The sequence below is a fragment of the Eufriesea mexicana genome, unplaced genomic scaffold (assembly GCF_001483705.2).
Source record: "Eufriesea mexicana isolate 0111107269 unplaced genomic scaffold, ASM148370v2 scaffold497, whole genome shotgun sequence".
Taxonomy (NCBI): domain Eukaryota; kingdom Metazoa; phylum Arthropoda; class Insecta; order Hymenoptera; family Apidae; genus Eufriesea; species Eufriesea mexicana.
In genome coordinates this window covers 232,698-248,146 of record NW_016908638.1, presented here as the reverse complement: position 1 = coordinate 248,146, position 15,449 = coordinate 232,698, and the positions used below count along the sequence as shown (strand labels likewise).

Here is a 15,449-nt window from a genome sequence, read left to right as displayed (position 1 = left end):
AATTTTAAATGTCAAAATTCTAGTGGTATTTAAAAATATCTGACATACAGCAATATTTAATAATATCTAAAAAGTATTTAAAATTTGATGATATCTGAAAATATCCAAGATATGGTAATATGTAATAATATTTAAAATATAATAATATTTAATTTAAATACAATTTAAGTAATAAACTAAACAATACGTGAAAAGTGTAATAACACCTAATTTAAATAGCATCATAGTAATATTCAAGTTACACAATCAAGACTCAAAGGGTTAAAAACAATATATATGTTATACAGAATAATACAGGAGAAAAAATTCTTCGATAATTACAAAACTCAAAATATCTTGCTATATCAAGAAAGACGATACCTACGTGAGTGAATGACAATGCAGTGCTAACGATAAGAAAAAAGTCAGAACGTATTGCCTTCCGTTGTCAGTCGTAAAGGAAATTAAGATTGTCCACGCAGGTTGGTCTCGATGAACAACACTATAGATCGTTATTCGAGAGACGAAGGAATCCTGTCGGTAGATGGACGCCAAGTTATTTTTAAGAAAAAATCGTCCTGCTCGTTGCCTGTGTGCAGCAACGGAACGTTTGGTCTCGAATTTTCACTATAACACGCGTTCTGCCTATACTAGACGCGGTCCTCCTCCTCCAGGAGTCGTACTACCTCTGAAAACACAGCCAGCGATGATCTTGCCAGGTAATTGCATTTTTCAGACATGATTTGCGAGGAATTTAATTATACATTGTGCTAGAAGAAAACATGAAATTTTTTATTTCATTTTTATTCTGCATGTATGGTATAGTACTAAAATTATTATATGAATATATGAATGGATATATGGCTAAAACTAATATACTACAAATTACAAACAAAGAATTAAATAGAAATAAAATAGAAAATAAACAATAAACTAAAAATAAATTAGAAAATACAGAATAAAATAGAAACAAGTTAAAAAATGGAAAATAAAATAGAATTAAAATTGAAAATAAATAAAATAAAGAATAAGTATTGAATAAATCAAAGAAAATATCGACAAAAATGAACATATCTATACGCAATATATATCAAATGAGCAAATAAATTTAATAGCAAATTCGATAGCTAAAATGAAATTATGACTGCGTTGTAAATGTATAATGCATACTGTATTTTAAAATGAGAAGACATTTTCGCTCGTCAAGCCGATTTGTTAATAAACTATTCAACAAAATTTTTAGAAATATTTTCATTATTTAATTTTCTATTTATTATTTATCTTCGAATTCGCTTGTTCCGTCATATTTATAGCAACATTTCATATTCTCGAAATGTTTCGAGGCGGAATTGAATTAAAATAAACAATGCTTGCTTTTAGTGATATACAACGACCACTCTTTTCACCATGAATACAATGAAGGAAATATTGAATAACGTACCGGATCTGGTGACAAGAGACGCTTTCCCAAGGTAAATTGTCGATTCGTTTCCGCTTAACTCGCTATTGTTTTCAGCTTGAGTCGCATTTCTGATCGACGCCATGGCAATATCGCTATTCCTACATCCTACTCTGAATTTAAAACAAAAATTTTTATTTCCAAATTCATCCCTGCAATCCATACACGAACACGAGATTCAGTCTACGGTGAAACCGGACTAATGCAAACGATTTTGAAAACGCTTGAAATTTTCTGCGATACGGTTGTGGTAATGGTTAACATAAATTTTAATATATCATGATGTTTGTGCGAAAGGATGAGTGTGGCATGTACGCATGGAATGTTTATAGGAGCGACTTTACGTTGTACGAGAAACAGGTATACGTGTAATGAATGACTTGTGGTATGGTTTGCATATTTTTATGTGATGTATGGTAAAAGAGAGAACAAATGTCGTATTAAAAGAGCGAAGAGAAAAGAAATAGATATATTACATCAATAATTATTTACGTCATCCACTAGTATTATTAATTAAATATTTATTATATTTTTGTATATTATTCTATATTAATAACAGTAACAGTAGAACAACATGAAACCTGATAAATTGATTAATAATAAATATTATTTCGTGAATAAATTTGGAGTAATTTGAGATAACAGTAATTTACAGATATTTTTAATAAAAATGATTTGAAGTATACAAAAACTCATTTCTTATCATTTTTATGAAGCTAATTCAATGTAGTAGTAGTTGCAGATTTAATTCAGAGGATCTGTATCATACTTAACGGGGTGACTACTAATGAACACAGTATACTTAATATCATAGGAGGTATTAAATCTATTGTATTAAATAATCGAATAGGGAGAAAAAAAATTAGCCACACTGGTCTAGATATCATTCGACGAGATACGTTGGAAAGGAAAACGGAAAGGAAAAAAACGAGCGAGGTGAAGCGAATGAAACGTCAATATTCTCAGCCGAGGAATAAAGACAGATGCTGACACGTCTCGAGATATAAAACAGGGTACCGAAACGAAGAGGGCAAAATTTTCTATAAAATAAAATTTCGAACAGACGCTAAATGGATAAACTGGTCTTGTTTACCTCCAACAACAATGACAGTCGAAAAGGCCAAGGAACGCCTGTCGAAACTTTCTGTTCATGAAGCAGTACGTGATAGGATTGCAGCAGCTAGAAATATAGGCCAGCAACTGCACTAGGCTAATCCCGGTGCTCCCAACTGTCGAGTAGACCAAGTCTGGCGCGAAAAGGTACCACGTATTCATCACGTGCAGCGGCGCCCAGCAAACGAAAAATTCCAGCACGATCACAAACAGCATCCTGATCACCTGGAAATCACGATTGTTTCATAGAAAGAGCTGCTCCACTCTAAAATCGATCATACTGCCACTACGAGCACTTATTACATTTATTGGATCAACGGCTGCTGTGGAAAGATAAAATAACTAAAACAACGGGTATTGATTGCTAGAAAGATCGTGTTTTTCTGTGTATTCCTTTTCTTTCCTCTGTATTTGTGATTTTAGAGCGAATAAAACAAATTTTATTTCGTGTTAAGGGTTAATATTAAAAATTGCTGAATATTTTTAGGTGAAAGAAAATAATAATTGTTTTATACAAAAATTGTAATCAACTTTAATCAATTTTCAGCTCCATGGATTTTATGGGAGATTATATTCCTTTTTGAAAGTCTTGAATGAACATAAATATACGAGTAATAGAACATGAATTGATTAAACGATAAATCACAAAAAATTAAATTATTTAAATTAAAACATATATATCTATTATATACATTAATATTTTGACAGTGATATTAAACGGCAAATTAAAAAAATATTTAATTAACATGAAATTAAATTTAATTAATTAAATGGAAAAAAATAAGTTACAGGCATGATCAAAAAATTATTCCACCAGGAATATTGTAATATAAAACATCGTAACTTGAGTAGATATTAAAAACGAAATTCAATTAAGAATTATTCTTTTAAGATATATGATACGTTCATTATAATATTTCATATCCCTGGTAAAATAATATAGCGAAATTTCTCGCACCTCAGCATCATCTTCACTCAAATATTTCTAAACTTTTCGTCTCATTAAAAACATGCAATAATTATTTAAATACTGCTAGTTAATTTAATTAACTTTATGTGGTACCATGTGATTTGCAAGATAATGTTTATATTATCTATTAATGTTATGTTAGTTCATTTTATTCCGATATTTTATATCTATTCTAATTAATCGTTCGGTTATTCGAAAAATTCAATTATCCGGTTCTCTTAATATTAATCAGTGCAGGTAATCGAGGTTCTACTGAAGCTCGAATTAAACAAGATGTAAACCACATTAATTTACACGTTGAAAATTGAATAAATAGGATTAGATGACATAAAATAGTTAGACGATAAAGTCACTAACGAAACTATTGTATATTTTTCCAGCTACCTAGTGATTACTCTTTGATCTTCTTTGTGCAAGTTCAAAGAATAAAGATCATCCTTTTCAAGAGATGAGATAATAACGTGTGGGAATAACTGCAGGGAAAATTACGAACAAAGGATTTCCAATTAAATTTAATATTGTAATGGTTTGATGTTTCACGAAAAGTTAGAATTTTGAGGAAAACAGCACAGCGTGGGGAAAGCGAGAATTTGTGAAAATTGTGATAGCGTATCAGAGATATGTCAGAATTAGCAAATTTTCTATAGTCATCGTCATATTGTATTTTACCTGACAACGTTGTGTTATTAAGACGTTGGAATATTTTAAGAATAAACGTGTAAATATCATTTACATTATTCATCCTTATAATGAATAGGGTGTTAAATGTGCATTTTAACTTTAATAAAGTTTACAATAAAATTATACAAATTTCTTAAGAAAATACAAAATTTGCATATGTTAAAACGTGTTGAAAAAATGTAGTATAACTGAATATAATATATATCGCATAATTATTTTAATTGAAATATAATTTTCATATACGATTGATGTAGCTGATCTATTGCGAAGGATTAAGTATGATATTAGGTTAACTCTGCGATATTACACCTGTGAACACTATAAAATTCCTACACTACAAATTGCATACTTTAAATATGGAAATAAATAAAAATAGAATTAAAGAGACTGGAATATTTAATTAAATTAATACAAAATTATTAACAAATAATAAGAAGCTATTGTTTTTGAGAACCAGAAAAAATAAAAATACAGTAAGAATACATTTAATCCCACGATAATTTTATATCAGTTTCGTATCACTATTCTAGTATCATAGAAAATAAAATTAGGAAAATCTAAAACAATAAAGATGAATGACGATGAAAATTCGAATAACATAATGAAATACAAAATGCAAGAGAATCGTTTTACGGTAATAACTACCTGTCGTGAAATGATACATTGCAACCACGCATGTGGGGCGATGTAATGACCAAACACGTTGCTACCATGTGTGACTATCGATCACGGATTCCGTTGTTGTATCAATCCTCGATAGATTGAAATATTATTTGCTTAATACTTCCCTGACACGCAGATAAAACTTCGGTGAGAGTGACTATAATTTGGTATATAAACAAGGATTCTCTAATGGCTCATTCGATATGTCAATAGTATATATTGAAAGACAGCAGTATTTGTTGATACTATATTTACATGTGCATTTTATTGCTTTAATTTTCTTTTCTTAAACATTACTACGTTATCAAAAATTTATATTTGCTCTATTAAGTTGCATATAAGACGACATGTTCAATTTCATGATTATTTAAAATTATTAAATTTGCAATTTTTAGAATTTTTTAATTCCAAGTAGTACATATATACGTATGAATCGATTTAAAGGCTGAATGTATATAATATATAACACAAAGAATGCCTTGCTAATTGTCTTACTGTAAATCACCAATTAGTATACGAAAGTCAGCTACGAACAAATTTAGAATTAATTATAATGAAATGGAACCTTCTTATGACATGAAAGAGGCTTTCGAAGAAGCTCTAAACAGTTTTATTGAAACGAGGTTGGGGAAAATAGTAATGAAAATAGTAGTAGTAGTAGGAAAATAGTAAGTAGCATTATCTGCAATGACGTAATATTATGAAATATTTGTGTTCATATCAATCCACGTTCCTATTGTTCACATTGTTAGACATCATATGAGATATTTTTGAATGCAGGTAGTATTTCACCAAATTTATATCTCAAGAGACAATGTCTGTACAGTATACTGTCATCAAAACTCACACGTATATACATTTATAATACTCCGGTAAAAGTAACAGGATGTGATACAAATTTTAATCGTATTAAAATAAAATAAACATTACGCTGCTTATAATATATACCTTAATTGAAATTAAATTACCTATGCTAAATGTCTGCGTTACAATTAAAATATCGAATAAAACAGAAATTCCAAGGAATTAAAACATCTATTATAATATTTAAAATGTCTTCTTCCATCATTGTTTTAAATTAAAATATCTACGACAAGATGTATTATTTAAAATTAAAACATTTAACAAAAGTAAAATTTTTAAAAATTAGGATATCTAATTTTACAAATTATCTAAAGAAATTATTGGCAAATATTTACATGCATGAACGTATCTGATTTACTATCACATATATGAATGATAATAGTTATGAAAGAATAAGAAGTACTAAATGTTTCGTGTTATGATAAATATTTAGAATTAATTAAAAAATTTTGTATAGTTTAATTACTTTTTTTTTGGCCTCGATACTTTTTCCCATGTAATTGCTGCGTATAACGTGTTGTCTGCTGAAGGGACAATTCGAATCCTGCTGTTCTTCACTGGAAGAATCCTTTATGTCCCTGGACAGGCAGCTACTTCCATTGCTGCGTACCTGTACCCCCGATTCATGGGAAAAATCCGGTCCTTGACATTTTCCAGTGAGAACCCTGGAGATCCCACGTGGGACACGTACCTTTTTAGAAAAATCGTACATAACCCGGTTAATACCTAGCATAGACACTGTGTTAGTTAAGTTTACGATTTACTTACGTTATATGTACTGTATTATATCAAGGTAGACAAGTAAAAATACTAGATATTCAGAATACTTGAAATTTAAGTCCGCGAGTAATTAATCATTGTCTTTGTTTTGTAAAAATGTATGAATTTTAGAATTTATGGGAAAAGCAAGTATTACTATTTATACTGTAACATACTATGTAATTTTCCATTGCTATGGATGTGACTTTTTAGTTTTGATTTATTATTTTTAATTGTACAGTAGTTTTCTATCTTTTTTTTTTTAATCAATTGACCTTTTATTCGTATCATTTTTTATATTAATTCTTTGATTCTATTAATTCGTTAATGTACAAAGAATTATAAAAAAGTTCGGAAATTACAATTTTCATTTTTATGATTATTTCTTTTTCATCTGAGAGCGATTTAAAAAGAAAATGGTCGCAATATTACTACGTGTACTTTCAGCCAGCATGTGTGTGAAATTTACATTTACCTACATACGTCTAACAAGACTCGACGTGACGAAAATTCAAATGTGATCAGGTCAAAGCGTTTAGAATGTTTAATGCGTATATCTGGAAAGCAGTTAAAAACATGTTGAATTAACAACGTGAAGTTTTGCAAAATCAACATTTCAGAAAATATAAAAATTTCAAATTTCAATATTTATTTAAAATATGTATAAATATGTCTAATATGTATAAACTAAATTATGTAACTGGCAACTGTCATAGCATGATTATAAATAATTAGAAGCATAAAAATAAAAATGACAAAAGTTTAATCACAATTGTGAAAGCTAAAACCGTTAATTCGTCTGAAAATGTCGTTCGTCAAACATTTTCGAATAACGATAAAAGTAGCAAACTGCTCTTTTTAAATTGACTTGTTTAAATCAATTAAATAAAAATGTTCTTTTATTAAAATATCGTTTTAATAAAATAAATTTACAAAACCTGTTTAAACTGAGTTACAGGAAACATTAGAAAAATTATTTAATCCGCTTCAATTTACATTCAAATTTTGATGTTAACCCTTTGCGGTCGATGTCCCCGCAGCGAGGATATTCGCAAGTCGAAAAAATACAGAAAACTAAAGAAAATTACAGAAAATTACAGAAATTAAAAATTTTGTATTTTTACGTATTATAAGTAGTATTAAACACAATTCAGTTTCAACAAATTCTGTACACTTTAATATCCATATATTTGCTAAATTTGCTCTGCAGAAATCTGCCCACCACAAAGGGTGAACGTGAATTCATATATTTTAAATAAAAATTAATAAATGCATTACATAAAATACGTAGGTGTAAGTTGTAAATTAACGAAATGTGAAATTTTTTATGAAATAAATGAAACCATTTCATGAACCATTGGAATGAAACCAAAGGAATATGCTTAACCGAATATGAAACATATTTCAGTGTTCAAATGGAATAACTTTAAAAGACTTTTCAGTGTACCATATTTCAATTTCAACTTTCGATACGACCAATACATCGAAGATTATACACTGTAGCCTAGAAAGTGATTGACAGCGGAAGTTCGAATTTTAACTAAATTCATAAGACTTTTCAGTGAGTGAAATATAAAGACTTCAAAAATAAAATTTACAGAGTGTAAATATTACTTGAATAAAATATATTTTACATCACATTGCAACATATTAATATAGTAAGCATTAATATTAATGATACCAATGTAGGAATTATTAATATAAATAGCTCTAATATATAGTAATAATCAGGAACATTAATACATTATTATTAAAAGTTAACATATTCATATGTTCAAAGTTTAGTTCAATTTTCCAAAACTATAAACAAGTTTACTATTATTAGAGAACCGTATCAGATTTTACATAAATCAATTACATAAATATCACTAGTGTATAGTAATAATTAGTAATATTAATATACTAGTGTACAGAAAATTTAATCAAATTCTCCAAAATAACAAACAAGCAGATATAATAAATGTCATTTCCCAAGACAGAAAAACTATTAGATTAAAATATTACGTATCAAATTTTTCTATATAAACACATTTTCAATGTTTATTACAACAAAAGAGACGTGACTCGCAGTTCTCACGAATATTCAGAATACCTACTATTCTTCATCCTAAAGAGGCTACAAATAAGCAAATATCTACATCTCTTCAACAACGTTGTTGCTATACAGTAGCCATGCATAAACTTACTATCTCTCGTCGCTTCTTTCTCAGAGTTGATGGAATACTTTTGGGTATTTTATTTTTCAACGAAGTCTAACGAAACGAATGAACGCAATATTTTATCTCGTTTGCAAACGGCTTGTATCCCACTGACAGCCACACGAGTTTCAAGAACATCAAACATGTCATTTGTGATGGAAAATGTAACATGAAATCGATCAAAGTTACATTGAAAAAATGATTTTGTATTTTAATTAGAAGCAAATGAACCTTTTCGCAAACAAATGTTGGTTGTGCATGGAAGTTATTAAATGATTTAAATATTTCTAAGATACAATTCGGTTTTGTGTTAGCTCGATTTTAGAATTTCTTAATAGAAAGGTTCACATTTCGATAATTTATAGTCTCCTTGTACACAAAATTAATAATCTATGTTTATTTTTGACAAACTTATCCAGCATACGCTTATAAAGAAATTGAAAATTGTTATTCTTTGAAAATCAGTATTATTAAATATTTATAGTAAGAGTATAAAATTTTATAATATTGATAGAATAACATAAAATTTCAATAATTTAAAATTCCTATATTGTGAAATTGATTTCCAATACGAATTTGTAAACATCGAATTTATTTCTAAGTGTATGCTGAATAAATGTATAAAATGTGAATGCGAAGCAGAATAAATAAATAAATCAAATAATACAGAATACATTAAATACGTCAGTTATATACTGTACCAAAAATATTTCAGGATAAGTCTATTTGAACTTTTCACATAAAAGAAACCCAATTTTATGGTTGATAAGAAAGTTAAAAAATTAATCGTTCACGCATCACGTATTAAAAAAAAAAGCTCTTTTATGGTATTAAGTTCTGAACGAAGTATGAATAAAAGACCTCCATTATACCTTATATTAATTAAAATTAAAATGGGTTTAACAGTATCAAAACGCGTATCCATTTCGAGGAAGTAATAAAATTCACGTCTTTCATAAAGATTTGACTAAAACTGATTACTCCTTATGCGAATTTAGTATTTATTTATTACTTAATATCTAGGTCCCTATATCGAGCTTTACTATACAATAATTTACAAGTATAGAGAGAAGATTAATAAAACGTATCTTATTTCCAAATATTAAAAAAACAATAAAATAATTGAAATTTATATATACGATATTTTTAAATTAATCTTTGAAACAGACCTCCATCTTTGAAATTCATGAGAAGCAAGATCGCCATATTCTCTTGAGGAATAAGCTATAATACTTTTCGGGAAACAAACTTTTATACATTTACGGCAGAGACAAATTTACTATATCAAAACGCAACCGTTTTCGATACTCAAACATCTGTTTTTATTTAGATCAAATTTGTTAAATATTACCGAATTTAATAACACATCAGATTTGCAAAAGAAATTTAGCAGATATGATCAAATATTACGCTTCCTTCTTTTTTTTTTATTCCAAAAATCAGTTTACGTTAAATCAATAATGATATAGTAATATTATATATCCAATGTTTATAATCTACCCAATAGTTAATATAAAATACAAAACTTTAGGTAAGTGAACGGTAAATATGTTTGACAATAAATTTGAAAGACTTTCTTCTAGCAATTTTACGATTTCTCGAAGCTTTAAAAACCCTTTTGATCCTGCTAACTTATTTTACTTCTTCCCACGTGTACTTAACACGCACAATGGGATTTAAATTTGTATCAGTGTGGCAAGAACATGTGGATAATTTCAAAGGAGCAAGCAGTAGATACTCCAAGCTTTCTACAATACTTCGTAAAATAGAATCCATATAATATAATATAGTATTCGGTATTTTTTCCAGATTACATAAGAGAGATATTCTCTGTAACACAGTATATTTGATACTTAATAATCAATTAACAACACACGAGTAAAAGTTTAAACAGAAATAAAGGAAAAATAATTTTACAAAAGTAAATCCAAAAAGAGAAATAATCAATCATCAAATTAGGTCAACTTTAATTATATAATCAAATAGTTAAACATACGAATGTCTCATAAAATGTAACAACCATTATATTTCATCCTTAAAAGTTATTAAACTATTCCACTCTAACCAGAATTCGCATCGGCGTTCTACAGGAATAAAATATTGACAGAAGGATTAAACTTAAGCTTCAACGTGTCCTTGTTAACACTGTTTCCATTTTATGCAAAATTTCCTTCATTCTCTGTTGACATGGTCCCACACTTTACTCTCTGAATTCGTACAAAACCGTGTATACTTCTATTTTGCGAAACATTAACTTCTTTACAATTTTAATCACGAAACTTCATTAGACATCATAATTGTATACCAAAATAGATATTAAAATTGTGAAATTTTTTGGCGACTTTTCTAAAACAATTCGATTGCCAAAGGATTAATTTCCTTTATTCTACCATTGAATGTCACTGAAGAACATGTTACTAACCGTACCATACAGCTATCGAGCCAAACAGATCGACAAACAATTCTCTCGTGTTTCTAGCTCGGTTCAAGCAAATTTAACCGAACTCTATTATAAGTACGATCGACCACGAGTGCCAACAGAGCATCAGAAAGGGTACGTAGATGATAAAACATTCAGACGACAGTGAGTACGAATCGCAGAATCGGGCAGCTGATTTTCAATTTCAAATCAATATCAACAATTATGCTGTTATTGTACTCCTGTTCTCTGTTTCAACCCTTTGCATTACAAGAATATCTTTATTCCATTGACCAGCAACGCGAAATCAGCTAACACGCCTCGGTAGCAAGGTTCGAAACTAAAAATTTTGCTTTGAAAAGAAAAATATTATATCATAATTGTAAATACGCTTGTTATTAAAAATCTATTAAAAGTTCTAGTCATCCTTTCATGTTTGTCAATAAGAAAGAAATGAATGAATTAATTGCAGATCCTCGATGTTTCAAAGTACAAAGGATTAATATCAAATCTATTGTATTTTTGACTACGTAAGAAGGAATTAAATTTTCACAACGAAAGCTTGTATTTGAAATGCTCAACGAGATCAGACTAAGATGGGATTAGATTTACGTATGCAAAATGGGTAATAATACAGTGGCCGAAATTCTCAGTCTGAAATTCAAAACTCCCGAGTGGTAAGGGTATATATTGTGCTTTTCCTTCTTATCTTCTTTCACTGATAGCGAGTGCTATTAATGGGAATCATATCTTTACAATAATTATTTATAATAATATTAATTATAATAATTATCGTAGAAATTGAAACAAATAAGGATAAATTTTTGGAATTGCAATTTAAGCAATCGCCATTTTCTAAATTTTTTTTTAGGCCATTAATTATTTTGGTCCCGGAAATAACAGTAACACTTTTTGACTTTTTTAGTTTTAGTCAAACCTGAGATCCATAATAATCAATTTAAGCGTATGAATGTGAGTTCAATGTAGATAATAATTAAAATAATATCAACAGATAGTTAAATAAATTAGAAAAAAAAATTATAACATTGTATGCAACATTTAATTTTAAAAAATTCATAAAGATTGTTAAATTCTGCATCATTCACATTCATGCATAAAAATGATTTTCTGTACACGAGTATCTATTAAAATTTTTATTTTACTACCGTTCGGAAATTTTTATTTTTTATTCCATATTCGAATATTTAATATTAAAAATAATAATAATAAAAATGATTTTACACCGAAAAGATTGATCTCCTAGAATATATTAATTTATTAAAGATTGTTTGCTACTTTTCACGAGTACAGTATAACTTTGAAAGTCTACAACCTATTTTCACCACCCTATAGAAAATATGTATATATATATATTGATATATATTTTTTCTATATATACTTTTTCTTCTCAAGAGAATTCGATACAGCTCAACACGTCTAGAAAATTGTCAAAGATATTTTCGATGGGTTTGCAAGCGATTAAGGATAAGCTCACGTGACCTCTCACCAATCCCCTCGTAAGTCAAAATCTGACGACCCACTTTCTTTCCCCCGACGATATTCTGTCGTCACTTTCTCACCCTAGACGGTATTCCCTGTGGAGCACCATGAAAGTATCCGTGGGAAGTGGACGAGAATCCACGCCTCAATCTCGAGGATGCGCCAGAGGCATTCAGGACGACAGTGGTACTGGCTCCTCGATCATCCTTGTCATATGTTGAATTCCGAGTCGTTCTGCTGGATGCTGTTCTCCCTACTGCAATGCGGTTTCGTCAGTTGTAGCAATCAAAACTAAATCGAATCCTGATAACGATCCTTATCTTACTAGTCTTCGAACTCTCGTCTAATACGAGTTCTAATCGGGTTTGTAATCTTAATCCTTCAATCCTTGACGAATTTTCCATGCATGTAATAGATCAGATATATGTATTTTTGAAATTATTTGCTAAAATTGACGTTAATTCGTGATTCGTATCTGTCAAAACCAAGTCAAAGGTTGATAATAATCATTCTTTCTTATCTTCGTCTAGTACGTATAATTCCTGCAATACTTTATGAATTTTCTGTATCTTGAAAAATATACATTTCTAAAAGCGTACGTTGAAGTTAACACATTTTTTGAAAAATAACTGTAATTTCATAGTTTCTTTGGATTTTGGGATAAAATGCGTGTACCTTTGTATAAGGAAGGGAAACCCATTTTATAGAAATTAAATATCACGAAACAGAGAGTTCTACACTGCATCTGATATCATAGCATAATGATAGGATATCGTACAGTTTGTATTTTAAACTACAATCGAAATTATAATTATCTTTCCCTTTGTTTAATTAAATTGTTTCACACAAAATTAAGTAAACTGTAGTAGAATGGTGAAAAGAATTGGAAATGAAAACACTGAAAAGCTACAGAAACGCAGAATTTAAAGCATAAACTTCAAACGTTCCGCGCCTTTAGAATTTTTCGTAATTACTCGTTCTTTCAATTGCGGAACCTGACCATTCAAACCACATCTACAGCAGCAATTTTATAATTTCATACATCCTAATTCTACTTGAATTGTAGTCTGTAATCTATATTTTTAACTGTAATCTATACAGGGCGGATCTCACACAGGTTCATAGCTTCGTAATGTCGTCAAAAAGCGCGATGTAATTATTTGGCATCAAACGAACAAGTTTGACTGAGAATAATATTCAAATCGATACTTACGACGTTGTTGGCAGCTCGATGTTTCCCGTATTTCCTGCCGTAATCCTCGCCAAAGTTTCGCCGCAATCAGAGAATAAGCCATGCTCATGATGATCAGTGGAACTAGAAGAAGCGTTCCATCCAGAAAGATATTGTAAGCTTGTTCTGTGGCGACGCTTGGCCATTCTTCACGACACTTACGCCTCCCTGAAACACCAAACGTCGAACTTTCTGAGTTTCTCCTGAAATAAATGAGCGTCGTTGAGATAGCTGAAATGTCGGAGCCAACGGTGCTTTTAGGTTTCATTGAAAAAGTTGGGAGTTGCAATGACGAAGTGAAAAACGTTTGAGATCGAGCTGAGAGATACTTTTTCAAAAGTATCGATCAACAGGAATCTTATATCTGATGTTATTTTTGTACAGTCACGTTGGAAATATTATCATCATTTATCTAGAAGTCTTGTGAACTTTTCTTTAGCTAAAAAAGGGGGACTTTTTAGTGAAGTTTGTGGAAACACGAGTAATTAATTAATTAACACAAGACCTATTGATCTGTATGTAATTAATATAATTAATAATTCAAATGATATAATGAAGTAAATAGAGATACATAATTTAATTATTACAATAGGTACACATATGTAATATGTATATATTTGATAATAATATAAATTAATTTTAATTGTAGTAATAAATATAATATCTAATATATATATAGATTATATATACCTAATCGGAATATGTACATAACTATATATCGTCTTCGATAATATTAAACTAGAAATATTATATCTTGTACATATATAATACACGAATTCCTTATTCTTTAGCGAGGTGTTAACTATTCAAAAATCGTTTCTGTATTTTTGCGCTCGAGATTGCAAGTGAAGAAAGTACGAGGGAACTGAGATGAAAATTACGTGTAAATGGTGTAGTCTACGGAAAAGATTAATAGCTATAGCTCATTAAAAGTAATTAATTAAGCTTATAAACCACCGTGCACGAAGAATGTAGAAGGTTCAGGTACTCATTATTAGATATTATACGTACAGTGCTATGAGCATCTTCTCACAATATTTCATCAACCATATTATACCCTAATATATTATACAGGTTTAACCAATATTCTTCACATAAATAATTAATTATGCCTGTGTATAGATTATTATGTCGCAAATTCCATTTAAACAGTAAATGATTATCTAAATTAAAATTAAGGAATATTCATATCGAACGAAAATTAAAATAATTTACTATAAACATTTAAATATTTTTATCATCACGTGTGTTAGTATTGGAAAATCTAATTTAACAATACATCTATCACGCCCGGTCAAATCAGAAAAGGAAAGAAGAATCTCAAAAAAAGAAGAACAAAAGGAAATATTGAAAAATTGATTATACATATATACTAAAAGGCAAATCACATCGAATAACAAAAGTGATAATATTGAATGCAGAATTTTAAATCAAAAACTTAAAAATCGTCGTTTAAGTTGTGGTAGGTTTAGGATTAATAACAAAATTTTTATCATACGGGTATATTTGTCATTATTTCGTATAATCCAAGTGAATGAAAACCCTTTTTGTTTCATGTCGATACGACTTTTCCTTACGGAGATATCGCCGAGCAAAGGAAACACCAATGTTTA

General features: G+C 29.2%; 1 protein-coding gene across 1 annotated transcript in view; it reads right to left on the bottom strand.

The window, feature by feature from the left end:
• Positions 1-565: 565 nt before the first annotated feature.
• LOC108545581 (cholecystokinin receptor type A) overlaps positions 566-15,449 on the bottom strand; it is a 35,420-nt gene continuing 20,536 nt past the window's right edge. Inside the window, exons 4-9 of the mRNA XM_017897276.1 lie at positions 13,819-14,004; positions 12,686-12,861; positions 6,196-6,420; positions 2,532-2,776; positions 1,421-1,551; positions 566-667 (exon numbers count right to left, since the gene is read on the bottom strand). Coding sequence (XP_017752765.1) covers positions 630-667; positions 1,421-1,551; positions 2,532-2,776; positions 6,196-6,420; positions 12,686-12,861; positions 13,819-14,004 — 1,001 coding nt within the window. The 3' untranslated portion in view covers positions 566-629. The remainder of the gene's footprint in view (positions 668-1,420; positions 1,552-2,531; positions 2,777-6,195; positions 6,421-12,685; positions 12,862-13,818; positions 14,005-15,449) is intronic.